Below are 14,867 nucleotides of genomic sequence, written 5' to 3'. Positions count from 1 at the left end.
TATATTGATTATTGTTATGTCTTATTGGTGTATGGCTCCCTTGAGTAGTAAGTAATGTCCATATTTATCCCTTTTGATTAACTTTGTCTTGAAATCTACTTTATTTGATATAAGTATGGAAACCCCTGCTTGCTTCCTCAGTCCATGTGAGTGGTATGATTTTTCCCAACCTTTCACCTTCAGTCTGTGTATGTCTTTTCCTATAAGATGAATTTCCTGGAGGCAGCATATTGTTGGGTCTTTCTTTTAATCTAATCTTCTAGCCTATGTCTTTTATCGGTGACTTTAAGCAATTAACATTGAAGGTTACTATTGAGACATGGTTTGTATTTTCAGCTATATTTGTTTATTTTTCTTATTTAACTTGACTTGGTTTTCCTCTTTGATTAGATTTCCTTTAGTGTACTACCTCCCTCTGCTGGTTTTTATTGTTGTTTTTCCATTTTCTCTTCATGAAATATTTTTCCAAGAATGTTTTGTAGTGCCGGTTTTCTAGCTATAAATTCTTTTAACTTTTATTTATCATGGAAGGTTTTTATTTCATCTTCAAATCTAAAGCTTAGTTTTGCTGGATACAAGATTCTTGGTTGACACATATTATCTTTCAGAGCTTGATATATATTATTCTAGGATCTTCTAGCTTTCAAGGTCTGTGGTGAAAAATCTGCCATTATCCTAATTGGTTTTCCCCTATATGTAATCTGATTCCTTTCTCTTGTGCTTTTAAAATTCTCTCCTTATTCTGTATGTTGGGCATTTTCATTATAATGTGTTTTGGTGTGAATCTATTGTAATTTTGTACATTCACCATCCTGTAGGCTTCTTGAATTTGGATTTCCAATTCATTGTTCATTTTAGAAAGTTTTCTGTTATTATATTCTTGAATAGATTATTCATTCCTTTGGTTTGGACCTCTATGCCTTCCTCTATTCCAATAAGTCTTAAATTTGGTCTTTTTATGCTATCCCATATTTCTTGAATGTTCTGCTCATGGTTTCTCATCATTTTCATTGTATGATCTATATTCTTATCTGATATCCTATATTCTAAGTGTTCTACTTTGTTGGTGATGCTTTCATTTGAATTTTTAATTAGGTTTATAATTTCTTGAATTTCAAGGATTTATGTTTGCTTTTTTTAGAACCTCTATCCCCCTGCTGAGGTGATTTTTTGCTTCTTTTGTTTATGTAGCTCATTGTCAAAGTGATCCTTCACTGCCTGTATTTGTTCTCTTATGTCTTCTTTGTGATCCCAGAACATTTTAACCATATATACCCTGAAATCTTTCTCTGTCCTTTTTTCTTCTGTAGCTGCCAATGCTTCTAATGATGTGTTGTCTTGATTAGTTTGTGGTACATCCTTCCCTTGTCTTTTCATGTTGCTCATGTGTCTTCCTTTCCAGCTCTGTGGATCTGGTGTGTTATTATTTTTACCCTATAGATTTGCAGTTCTCTTCTAGGGCTCCAAGATCTCTCATTTGTGGGGAAGGACAATGTTAACAGATCCCAATATCAACAATACATCACCTATGAACAAATTGTTGTTATTAAGACATTTACAGTTTAGTCTCAATTTCCAGAAATGTTGGATTCAATTATTATTTAAAATATAATCAGTAGTTTCATAAAAAGGTTTATAATTTCTGGCAGTGGAAAACGAACTGGGGGTCAGGCATAGGGTGATAAGCTGAGGGGAAAATATGTGAGGGTATAGAGTTAATATGTGAAGGAGAAAACTAATGAAGAAGGTTAGTAGCAGGAGAATTGGCAGGAAGTAATTTATGGTAGACAATTATATGGGAAGACAGTAGAGTACATAAAACTAACACAAATATGTATTTAAAAAATACAGGATGTAAAAATAATAAAATTTGGAGAGTGAAGGAAGAAGAAAGAGAAAAAAGGGAAAGAAAAAAGACAGAAGAAAAAGACAAAAAGGCTTATGCAACTCCTATATATTATATTATTCAGGTGACTCAGTCCTCAAAGTTCTATTTCATGCAAAGTTCTTGGTTTTATATATGTTGGAGATTTGAAGGCTAGTGGATAGAAGGGTATAAGAGAAAAGAAGAAGAAGAAGAAGAAGAAGAAGAAGAAGAAGGAGGAGGAGGAGGAGGAGGAGGAGGAGGAGGAGGAGGAGGAGGAGGAGGAGGAGAAGCTCTTAAAGATCCGTTTTTTTGTCTTCTCATCCAGTAGGTGAGGTTGTCTTATCCAGTAGGTGTCTCTGCCCTCAGGATGGTGTAGGTAACCAGGGTGTGAAGACTGGACCTGGTGTGGAGCGTCTGGAAGCAGGGAGTGCTGCCCACCAGTTCCAGCAGGAAAATTGCATCTCACAGGTCTTTTTTTGTGACCACTCATCTGAATTGAGTCCCCGGTATCATCTCCTCTTGCCTGGAGATTTCCCAGATCCTAGTCTCTCTGTTATCCTCCAGACTTTAGTCCCCTCCCTTACTTATCAGGTCCCAACTGTGGGACCTCTCCCAGGGCTCACACCAGGTGGCACAGCTCTGTTCACACTGCACTCCTGTCCAACTGAGAGCTGTTTTTGTGTTGGGTGGTCACCGTGCTGAATTACCATCACTGGGTAGGTAGGGGATTGGAAATCAGGTACCTGCTCAGATGGCCATCCAATCTGTTAGTCATGCCTACCAAAAAATGGTGAGGAAGGTTTTCAAAGATGGAGTTGGTCTGCTTCCAGCGCCGGGGTGTCTGGTGAAGTCAGGGGAGCTGGGTGACGGCCTTGTGCTATGTATAGGTAGCAGCTGAGTGATCTGCATGGGAGCAGAGTGCAGTTCGGAGTTCTGCAGAGGTGCTGATAGATAGTTCTGCTAAGCCGCTTGTGAGCCTTGTGTGAACTAGAACTGCAGGCTTTGGTTCCGGTATCTGGAGACTTACTCGAGCACAGAGGCTCTGATTTTTTTCATGGGTGGTTGCAGCGCTGGTTGTTTCTGCGAAAACTCGCTGTATAAGGGTCCTCTCACACTCTCTGAGATGTTGTATTCCATCTAGGTGAGACCTTGTGGAGAAGCTGCCTATCTGCTTTCTTGGTTTCATGCCACAGAGCAGCCAGTAATGGGACCTCCTCTATTCCATTATCTTGGATCAGTCTTCTCCCAAAGTCTTGCGGTGAAAACTTGGTCTCCAGTGCAGCAAGACTCGAGGTGGGACTTCTTTTTTTAAAAATTCTTTTTTAGTTGTAGATGGACACAATGCCTTTATTTTGCTTATTTATTTTTATATAATCAGTGGTGCTCAATATTGAACCCAGGGCCTCATGCTGCTAGGAAAGCACTCTACCCCAGCCACAACCCAGCCCTGAGGTGGGACTTTTAGGCAATAATTGGATCATGAGGGTTCTGACCCCATTAGTGGATTGATAGCTGAACGGAGTCAGTCAATCATGGACTGAGACCTTTGAAACCATGAGCCAAAGTAAACTTTTCCTTCTCTACTTATTCTTGTCAGGTATTTTGAAAAGTTGATTAAAGGTGTTTTAGAAACTTTATCCTAATATACTTTGGAAAAGTGAGTTGCAACCCCTAAATTCTCCTTGGTTTGCTTGTTGCCTGGCAGTATTACTAGGAGGCAACAAGGTAATAAGTATAGAGTAATAGCTCCAAAACATAGCTCCACCCCAAACATTGCCACCCTTGTATTTCTAATGTATTTGTCGTGGTCCTCTCTCTCTAATGTTTTTCTTTTTCCTAAATGTTCTCTTACTCACTTAAGGAAGACTTCCTCCATGGTAGTGACAGAGATGCCAAAGCTAGCAATGCCCAGCTCTGTCTGTCTTTCTTCCAGAGCAGTGAACAGAGCTTCAAACCTAGAAGTAGAAGAGAAAAAGCTGGCACTAAACTAGATGGTTTTTGTACTTATTTCTTTTTATTCTAAACTGATTTCCCCTTAAAAGTAAGGAAAATGTAAATCATTCTTCACTTCAATACTTAGTAAAATTTCAGCACCATTGGTATACCAGAAAGGTGGAATAAATTGCTTCCTACTCAGTTCTTGGATACATATAATTTTTGTCAAGAGACTATATATGTTAATACTCCAATTAGAGGATATGAATTTACTTAGAACACACACACATATATGCTATCAGTAAATAAAAAAGAAAATCATATTTAATAGAAAAAAGGCACTCAGAAACAGAAAATGGAGTAATTACAGTAAACTTAAAGACAGAATGTGGGGGCTGGGGTTGTGGCTCGGCAGTAGAGCCTAGCACATACAAGGAACTGGGTTCAAACCTCAGCACCACATAAAAATAAATAAATAAATAAAAGGTATTGTGTCTAACTACAACTAATTTTTTTTTTAAAAAGACAGAATGTGATTAAATATCTAGAAAAATCTATAGAAATTGCAATGATTACACTATACAGAAATGAAGAACAGACTAGTAGAAGTTGAGCCATTTGCAATGTAGACATAGCCAGGCTTTAAAAAATTTTTTTTTAGTGTTACTGGACCTTTATTTTATTTATATGCGGTGCTGAATATTGAAACCAGTGCCTCACACAGGTGAGGCAAGCACTCTACCACTGAGCCACAACCCCAACCCCCATATCCAGACTTTTAAAAAATAGTTTTCCTGGAAAGATCTTATAGCACATTGTGTTCAGAATAATATATTTTCCAGAAACTTCCAGTTCTCCTAACCACCTCTTCTACATTCTCAATGAAGGGCAACTGAAATATTTCAGTGTTGGGAGAATTAAAAATTCTCTTTGGAAAGAAAGTCTATAGGATTTCATATTCAAGCTTACATTCAGTCTAGTTTTTTACATTAGTTCTTGAGGTTATACAGGACCTAAATCCACCTACCTGACAGCTTTTCAAATTTCAAGTTCACTTTCTCCCACTTCTTCATTCCTAGTACATGGCTTTTTAACTGAGATTCCTCCATGTTTTCTTTTTTAATACTTTAGTTATGAAATCAATGTGTGCATTGTACAACATTCAGCAAATAAATGTATGAAGAAAATAAAATCCATTATAGCACTATGCCTCACAGATAGTCAACTGTTAATACATTTATGTTTTGGCATGCTTTATACAATATATAACAAAAGAAAGAGAAGACTATGTCAAGAAAAGAGAAGGTTACGTCTATGTCTTCCTAGAGGTATTAGAAAAATTACAAGTTTTAAATTAGAATGAGATTGTCATGTTTCCAGTTTTATAATACCACACAAATAGATGAAAAAGCACAGGCTTTGGAGGTAAATGGGCCCGTGTTTTATTCTAACCTCTGTTACTAATTACTATTTAATAGTTTAATTTGATTTACTGCTTGATTTAGTCCTTCCAACCTTGAGTCATTTTATTTATTATAAAAGGTAAAAGAAGTACATTTAACATTTATTCCTTTTCAGTCACTTTTTGATGGTCTGATGAGCTCACATATATTTCATCCTAGCTTGGAGACATGAACTTATGTTTAGCTGTGAACAGCACCCTGAAGACATCTCTTTCCTTGTTGTTTGTTCATGCCTTTTAAATTAGAAGATCATTCTCTAATCAAAAATAATGAATCACAAAAGAAGTTGAAGAATTTTGCTTTCTTGGTGACAATACTGAAGTTCTTGGTTAAAGTTCAATTTTAAAATTTCCTTTTTCTCATTGTCATATCCCAACTTCAAAATTCCAAATGGAGGTCTGGGGTTGTGGCTCAGTGGTAGAATGTTTGCCTAGCACGTGTGAGGTCCTGGGTTCGATCCTCAGCACCATATAAAAAATAAAATAAAGATATTGTGTCCATCTACAACTGAAAAATAAAATAAAATAAATTCCAAATGGAATTTAAAGACAAGTAAAGGTTAAATTAGAGGAAGAGATCAAGACACTTCAAAAGATTCATCACCAATGCAGAACTCAGTTCAAATTATTTTATTTGAATTAATCATGTTTATATTTAATTTCCTTTGAATTCTTTCCTAATTTGCCAATTCCAATCTCAAATACTAGTCTGCTTCTGTTCTGCCAAAGAGAGATTTTGAACAATCCTATCTTTCCAACTTTGTTGCATAGAAGCCAGGATTGTTTAAAACAATGTTATCATGTACACATATTTTGGAGTATACACAATGTCAAACAGACACACATTGTGGAATGATTAAATATGCTTATTACCACATATAGTGGTAATTTTGTTATAAAAACATACCTAATATCCACTTGCTTAGCATTTTTCAAGAATCTAATATATCATCATTAACTGAAGTTATTATGCTGTAAATAAATCTCTTGAACTTATTCCTCCAATCTAACTGTAATTTTTTTGAATTTTCACTTCACAAGTATTTTTCTTCTTTCTTTATTTTATCTATTTGGGGATCAAATGTGTCTAGTTTTTTAAGGCTTAAACTGAGCATAAATTCTTGAGATAAATAACAAAATATGTTTATATTCCATTTTTAGACAAAGGAAAATTTTAGAAGAAAATAGCCTAAAAAGAGTCTCTAAGGCTATGTTTATGGATAAATTTTTAACTAACTCTCTTATATTAAGGTTACATTAACTGTAATTTTGTATCCCCTGACCAACATCTTCTGAATTCCTGAATCCAAATGCCCTAGTCTCTTCTCTGTTTCTATGAGATATAATTTTAGATTCCACGTGTGAGATCAATCATGCATATCTGTGCCTGGCTTATTTCATTTAACATAATGTCCCTTTAGTTCATCCCGTGACAGGATTTCATTCTTTTTGTGGTCAAATAGTATCCCATTGGCTTATATGCCACATTTCTTTATCCATTTATTTGTCAATGGCCATTTAGGTTGATTCCATATCTTGACTACTGTGAATAGGGCTGCAATATCTGGGAGTGCTAATATCTCTTCAACATACTGATTTCTTTTCCTTTGGATATATAATAAGTAGGATAAATATCTCACATGGTGATACTATATTCAGTTTTTTTCTTTGAGGAATCTCTATACTGTTTTCCAAAATGGCTGTACTAATTTACATTCTTACTCCACAGTGTAAGGGTTCCATTTCCTTCACATCTTTGCCAACACTTATAATTTGTTTCTTTGATAATTATGGCTTTTAATTTGTATCCCCCTGGTATTAAGTGATGCTGAATATTTCTTCATATACATCTTGGCATTTTTATTGTCTTCCCTTTTATTATGGCACTGGGGATTGAACCTATCCATGTCCTTGCATATGTTAGGCAAGCACTCCATCACCAAGGTACATAATTATATCTCCAACCCTGTGTTTGTGATCCTACTGCATTAGCCTTTTGAAATCACAGGCATGTGCCACCACACCCAGCTGTATGTCTTGAGAAATGTCTATTAAGGTCTTTTGCCCATTTTAAAAAATCAGGTTGCTTCTTGAATTTGAGTTATGTTTCTTATATATTTTGGATATTAACCCCTTATCAGATGTGCAGTCTGAATTTCTTTTTCTCCCATTCTTTAGGTTGTCTTTCTGTAGTTGTTTTCCTTTGCTGTGCAAAAACTTTTAGTTTGATGAAATGCCATGTATATTTCTGGTTTTTTTTTGTCTGTTCTTTTGAAGTAATCTCCAAAAGATCTTTGCTCAAATGAATGCCATAGACCTTTCCTCCTGTTTTCCTCTATTAGGTTCATAATTTTATGTTTTATGTTTAAATCCCTAATCCATTTAGATTTTGAATATGGTATGAAACAAGTATATAATTTCATTTCTTTCAAATGTTGACACACAGTTTTTACAACACCCTTTACTGAAGAGACTGTCCTTTCTCAGCTATATATCTTGGTGTCTTTGTTGAAAATCAGTTGGCTACATCATCGGTCCTCTATTATTTCTTGGGTCTCTACATCTTTTTTTAGCCATACCATACTGTTTTGTTTATTACAGTTTTACAGTATATTATGAAGTCAGGTGTTGTGATACTTCCAGCTTTGTTCTATTTATTTGAGATTCTTTTGTAGCTCCATACAAATTTTGGTATTTAAAAAATATAAAGAGTGTCACTTGTATTTTGATAGGGACTGCATTAAATCTGTAGGTTGCTTTGGGTAGTTGTGAAGATTTTAACAATATTAATTCTTCCTATCTATAAACATATAATATAATATCTATACGTTTATTTGTGTATTCATCAGTGTTCTATAATTTTCAGTGTAAAGGTCTTTAACTCTCCATGACTAAATTTATTCCTATTTTATTTTTTGGTACCTATTTTAAATTGGATTGTTTTCTTTTTTTTAAAATATAGTGTACATTTCTATACATTACATTAGTGTGAATTTCTATACACTATTAATTTTTGATTTAAAAAATTATGTTGTCGCATAATAACTGTACATATTTTTGGGGTGTAGTGTAGTGTTTAAAACATGTACACAGTGCATAATGATCAAATTTAAGCAGTTAGCATATTCATTATCTTGAATTTTTAAATGTTTTTTGTTTAACATAAAAATTTAAAATTAATTTGAAAAGGTTTTTTATTAGTGTGTTAAAGTCATACATAACAGTGGGGTGCATTCTGACCCAATATGATTATTATATATGATGTGCACTGAACATACTTTGCTTCATCTCAGTCCCCAGTATTTCCACTTTTCTCCCCTGTCTTCCATTCCTTGCTCCCCTTCCTCTATTTTATTGGCATTCTTTTTTCTAAACTGATACTTTATAGATACACATGAAGGTGGGATTCACTGTGGTATAGTTATATATTTACATAGAATAATTTGGTAAATTTCATCACAAAGTTCCTTTTTTCCCTATCCCTCTTCCTTCTCCCTCAATCTTCTTCCTCTACTCCACTGATTTCCCTTCTGCTTTCAAGAGTATCACTTTCCCCCCTTATTTTGCTCTAGCTTCTGTACATGAAAAAAAAAAATTGACCCTTGACTTTCTGATCCTGGCTTATTTCAGTTAGCATGATGTTCTCCACTTCCATCCACCTACCAGCAAATGCCATAATTTCATTCTTCTTTATGGGTGAATAAAACTTGGTATACACACACACACACACACACACACATACACATACACACACACATTTTCTTCATTCGTTCATCTGCTGACAGGCACTTAAGCTGTCTTCATAATTTGGTTAGTGTGAATTTGTGCTACTATAAATATTGATATGATTGTATCACTAGAGTACGCTAATTTAAGATCTTTTGGATAAATACCAAGAAATAGGATAGCTGGGTCACATGGTGGTTCCAATCCTAGTTTTTTGAGGAATCTCCATACTGTTTTCCAGAGTGATTTTACTAATTTGTAGTCCCACCAACAATGTATGAGTGTAACTTTCCCCCACATCCTCACAAGCATTTATTATTAATTGTACTCTTGGTGATTTCTATTTTAACTGGAGTGAGATGAAGTATCCATGTGAATTTTTTAAATTTTATTCTTTTAAAATTTGTTCTAATTAGTTATACATGACAGTATAATGCATTTTGACATATTGTATAAAAATGGAGCATAACTTCTCATTCCTCTGGCTGCACATGGTGATGACTCACACTAGTAGAGTAATCAATCATACATGTATATAGGTAGTAATATCTGTCTCACCCTACCATCTTTTGCATCCCCACCATCCCACCCCTCCCCTAACTTCCCTCTGCACAATCCAAAGTTCCTTTATCCTCCCTCCACCCCACCTATGGATCAGCATCTGCTTATCAGAGAACACATTTGGCCTTTGGTTTGGGGGATTAGATTATTTCACTTAGCATGAAATTCTCTAGTTCCATTAATTTACCTGCAAATTCAATAATTTAGTTCTTCTTTAAGGCTGAGTAATATTTCATTGTGTATATGTACTACATTTTCTTTATACATTTATCTGTTAGGGTCTTCTAGATTGGCTCCAGAGCTTAGCTATTTTTAATTGAGCTGCTATAAACACTCATGTGGCTGCATTACTGTAGTATGCTGATTTTAAGTCCTGTGGGTATGGACTGAGAAGTGGGATAGCTGGATTGAATGGTGGTTCCGTTCCAAGTTTTCTAAGGAATCTCCATACTGCTTTCCATAGTCGCTGTTCCAATTTGCAGTCCCACCAGCAATGTATGAGTGTACCTTTCCTCCCACATCCTTGCCAACACTTATTGTTGTTTGTCTTAATGATAGCTGCCATTCTGACTGGAGTGAGATGAAATCTTAGATAGTTTTGATTTGCATTTCTCTAATTGCTAGAGATAAGGACCGTTTTTTCATGTTTGTTCATAAATTGTATTTCTTCTTCTGTGAAGTGTCTGTTTAGTTCCTTAGCCCATTTTTTGATTGGGTTACTTTTTTGGTGTTAAGTTTTCTGACTTCTTTATATATCCTGGAAATTAATGCTCTACCCAAGGTACATGTGGTAAAGATTTTTCCCCATTTTGCAGGCTCTCTCTTCATGTTATTGATTGTTTCCTTTACTGAGAAAAAGCTTTTTAGTTTGAATACATCCCATTTATTGATTCTTAATTTTACTTCTTGTACTTTAGAAGTCTTGTTAAAGAAGTCAGGTCCTAAGCTGACATGATGAAGATTTAGGTCTAATTTTTCTTTTAAAAATAGTTTCCAATGATCCTCTGGATTTCAGTAGTGTCTGTGGCAATCACTCCTTTTTCATTTCTAATTATTGTTATTTGGGTCTTCTCTTTATTTTAGTTAGTTTGGCTAAGGATTTATCAATCTTGTTTATCTTTTCAAAGAAGCAACTCTTTGTTGCATTGATCATGCGTATTTTTTTAAAGAGAGAGAGAGAGAGAGAGAGAGAGAGAGAGAGAGAGAGAGAATTTTCATATTTAATTTTTAGTTTTTGGCGGACACAACATGTTTATTTGTATGTGGTGCTGAGGATCGAACCCAGGCGGCAAGCATACCAGGTGAGCGCGCTACCGCTTGAGCCACATCCCTAGCCCGATCATTCGTATTTTTGAAGTCTCAATTTCATTGCTTTTAGCTCTGATCTTAATGATCTCCAGTATTCTACTCATTTGGGAATTAATTTGTTCTTTCTTTTCTATGGCCTTGAGTTGTAACATTAGATTATTTCTTTGAAAAATTTTTCCCCAAGGAATCTTTTTTTTCAGGGTATGTGTGTGGGGGTACCAGGGATTAAACCTCAGGGGCACTCGGCCACTGAGCCACAACCTCAGCCTTATTTTGTATTTTATTTAGAGATAGGGTCTCACTGAGTTGCTTACTGACTCACTTTTGCTGAGGCTGTCTTTGAACTCACAATCTTCATGTCTCAGCCTCCCCAGCCACTAGGATTACAGGCATGCACCACTGCACCAGGCCCAAAGAAATCATTTCTATTGAATGCTATTTCCTCTCTCTGAATGTCTTCTGGATTTCTTCAAAGGCTCAGTTAAAAAAACTTCACAGTATTTTTAAAAATATTTTTAATTGTAGAAGGATACAATATCTTTATTATGTTTATTTTTTTATGTGGTGCTGGGGAATGAACCCAGTGCCTCACATGTGCTAGGAAAGCACTCTAACCACTGAGCCACAAACCCAGCCCTCACAGTATTTTTTAAGTAGTGCATTATAATTATACATGGTGATGGGATTTGTTTCTACAGGGTCTATTTTTTACATGTAGATAGCTAATGCTACAATATTTCCTCTTATAACTGATTTCATACTATACCTGATATTTTGATATGTTGTATCTGTTCTCATTTTTAAATTTTTAAAAATTTCTCCTGACTTCTTCTACATCCCATTCCTCATTCAAAAGTAAATTATTTAATCTTCATGTATTTATCCTTTGTTTGTGGTGATAACATTCAAATTCCTTTCTTGTATTTTTGAAATATACATGATTGTAAATGTTCAATTGGACACTAAAATTTATTCCTACTATTTGTAGCCTGGTACTCTGTATAACTTTTAAAAATCTCTCCCTTCCTCTGCCTTTTCCAGCCTCCAGTTATCACTCTTCTAACTCTCTACTTCTATCAGATTAATTTTTTTAGGTTCTATAAATGACTGAGATCACGACATAATTTTCCTTCCTTGCCTGAATTATTTCACTTAACATAATGTTTTCTCAGTTCTTTTACATTTTTGAAAATGACTACAGTTGAACAGTATTAGTATATTGTACAAATATACTATCTTTTATCTATCCATTTTATTGGTCAATGGACACTTAGGTTGATTTCCTAATTTGGCTGGTCAGTACTGTGATAAACATGGAAATTAAATAACTCTTTGATATATACTAATTTCATTTTCTTTGGATACATACCCAATAGTGAGTTTGTTAAATCATATAGTTCTATTTTAACAGTATGAATTCTTCTAATCTCTGAACATGAGATAATCTCTCCATTAGTTTATTTTTCAGTTTCCTTCAGCAGCATTTATAATTCTTGGTGTATAGTTTTTAACTCCATTGTTTTGGCCTTAGTGTCAAATGGATTAAAAAAAGATTGGGAGAGTTCTTACAGCTATCTCTGTATATACATCCCTATATGTTTTCAGGATATATTTGGTATACTGTTGTCTATCATAGATGTACTAATATACTTTCTCACAGTATATAGGAATTCTTCTTTCTCCATAGCATTGCAAGTCTTTGTTATTTGTTGATACAAGCTATTCTAACAAGTGTAAGGTAGTATCTCATTGTGGTTTTGATTTTGTATCCCCCAATTCACAGTGGTGTTGAGCAGTTTTTTCATGTTCCTGTTAGCCATTTGTATGTCTTCTTTTGGGAAATGGTGTTCAAATATTTGTCCACTTTATTTTTTGTTTTGTTTTGTTTTGCTATTAAGATATTTGAAAATTAGATATCTACATGAAGTAGAATAAAACAGACCTCCCTCTCTCACCAGTGGCAAAAATTGGACACTAAAATTTATTCCTACTATTTGTAACCTGGTACTCTGTATAACCTTTTAAAATCTCTCCCTTCCTCTGCCATTTGACAATCAAAAAGGATTGAATACTTCAATGTAAAGACCCAGAACTGTGAAACTTAAAAAGAAAATAGGCAAAATGCTTCATGACATTGATCTAGACAACAATTTTCTTTTCTTGGATAATACCTCAAAAGAAAAAGCAATAAAAGGAAAAATAAACAAATGAGATTAAACTAAAAAGTTGCTGTACAGTAAAGGAATACAACAGAGTAAAGAGAAGCCTACACAATAGGAAAAAAACATTTATACACAATGCATTGACATAGGATCACAATGTAAAACTCAATAACTACTGATATTTATATATCGATTTTATATTCTGCAACTTTTAGTAAGTTATAACTTTTTTTGTGGAGTCCCAGGGGTGTTCTATAAGATCATTTCATTTGCAAACAAAGATAATTTTATTTTTTACTCACATTTTGGATGCCTCTTATTTTTTTCTCTTGCCTAATTTTCTTGCTAGAAATTCCAGTACTATGTTGAGTAGAAGTTTTAACAACACATTGGGATATTTAACTTAGTCATATTCTATATCTTCCTGTCTTGCCTTTGTGTTTACTAGACTTTAGATATCATTCTATTTTCTATATATACAAGAACCTACAGAATGGGAGAAAGTCTTTGCTTGATATTCATATGACAGAAGATTAATATCCAGAATATATAAAGAACTCAAAAAACCTAACACCAAAATACCCCAAAGAGCCCAATTAATAAATGGGCAAATAAACTAAACAAACATTTCTCAAAAGAAATACAAATTGCCAACAAATATAAATAAAAAAGTTCAACATCATTAATGATTAGGGAAATGCAAATTTAAACTACACTGAGAGTGGCCATAAAGAATATAAACAATATTGGTAGATTTGTAAATTAGTACAACCAGTATGGAAATCAATATGAAAGTTCTTCAAAAGACTAGGCATGGGGCCCGCCCCCTCCCCCCCCCCCCCCCCGTGCCTGCAAAGTAGGCGGAACTCTGACCACCAGCACATCAGGCCCAGCTGCCTGCTGAGGGGCGGAGCCGCCCCCTCCCCCCGCACCTGCAAGGTAGGCGGACCTGCGACCCAACAGCAGGTCAGGCCCAGCAACCTGCGGAGTGACAGAGCTACCCCAAGCACCTGCAGGGTAGGCGGACCTGCAACCCACCAGCAGAGCAGGTCCAGCGGCCTGCTGAGGGGCAGGCCCGCCCCCTCCCCCCCTGTGCCTGCAAGGTAGGCGGAACTCTGACCACCAGCAGATCAGGCCCAGCGGCCTGCTAAGGGGCAGAGCTGCCCCCTCCCCCCGCACCTGCAAGGTAGACAGACCTGCGACCCACCAGCAGGTCAGGCCCAGCAACCTGCGGAGTGACAGAGCTGCCCCACACGCCTGCAGGGTAGGCAGACCTGCGACTGACCGGCAGAGCAGACCTACCGGCCTACCAGCGTGTTATACAGATCACCCCAATTGGAGGAGAATCACAGCCACTACCTGCCCTGCAAGGGAGTTTTTTCAACTATACAAGAGCAATATAAATAAATAGAGGGAAAATATCAAAAACACAACAGTTTCACCAAGCAGAAAGAAACACGAGTATGAAAAGACAAGGAAAGAAAGGACCACATGCAATGCAGGTCAACTCAACTCTAGAAGAGGTAATAGCTGCAACAGATGGAATGTCAGACAAAGAATTCAGGATATACATGCTTCAGATGATCTGGAGTCTCAAGGAAGACATGAGACAGCAAAATCAGACAATGAAAGATCACTTTGACAAGGAACTACATAAACAAATCCAGGAAGTAAAAGATCAATTTCACAGGGAGTTAGAGGTAATAGAAAACAAACAAATAGAAATCCTAGAAATGCAGGAAACAATAAACCAACTTAAAAACTCAATTGAGAATACTACCAGCAGAGTAGATCACCTAGAAGAGAGAACATCAGACAATGAAGACAAAGTATTTCAACTGGAAAA

General features: G+C 35.7%; 1 protein-coding gene across 1 annotated transcript in view; it reads right to left on the bottom strand.

Moving 5' to 3' along the window:
• LOC113185093 (phospholipid-transporting ATPase ABCA3-like) overlaps nucleotides 1–14,867 on the bottom strand; it is a 126,182-nt gene that overhangs the window by 41,222 nt on the left and 70,093 nt on the right. The window contains exon 16 of the mRNA XM_077802694.1: nucleotides 3,724–3,822. Coding sequence (XP_077658820.1) covers nucleotides 3,724–3,822 — 99 coding nt within the window. The remainder of the gene's footprint in view (nucleotides 1–3,723; nucleotides 3,823–14,867) is intronic.

This window comes from Urocitellus parryii, chromosome 9 (genome assembly GCF_045843805.1).
Source record: "Urocitellus parryii isolate mUroPar1 chromosome 9, mUroPar1.hap1, whole genome shotgun sequence".
NCBI lineage: Eukaryota > Metazoa > Chordata > Mammalia > Rodentia > Sciuridae > Urocitellus > Urocitellus parryii.
This window is presented reverse-complemented; position numbering and strand designations above follow the sequence as displayed.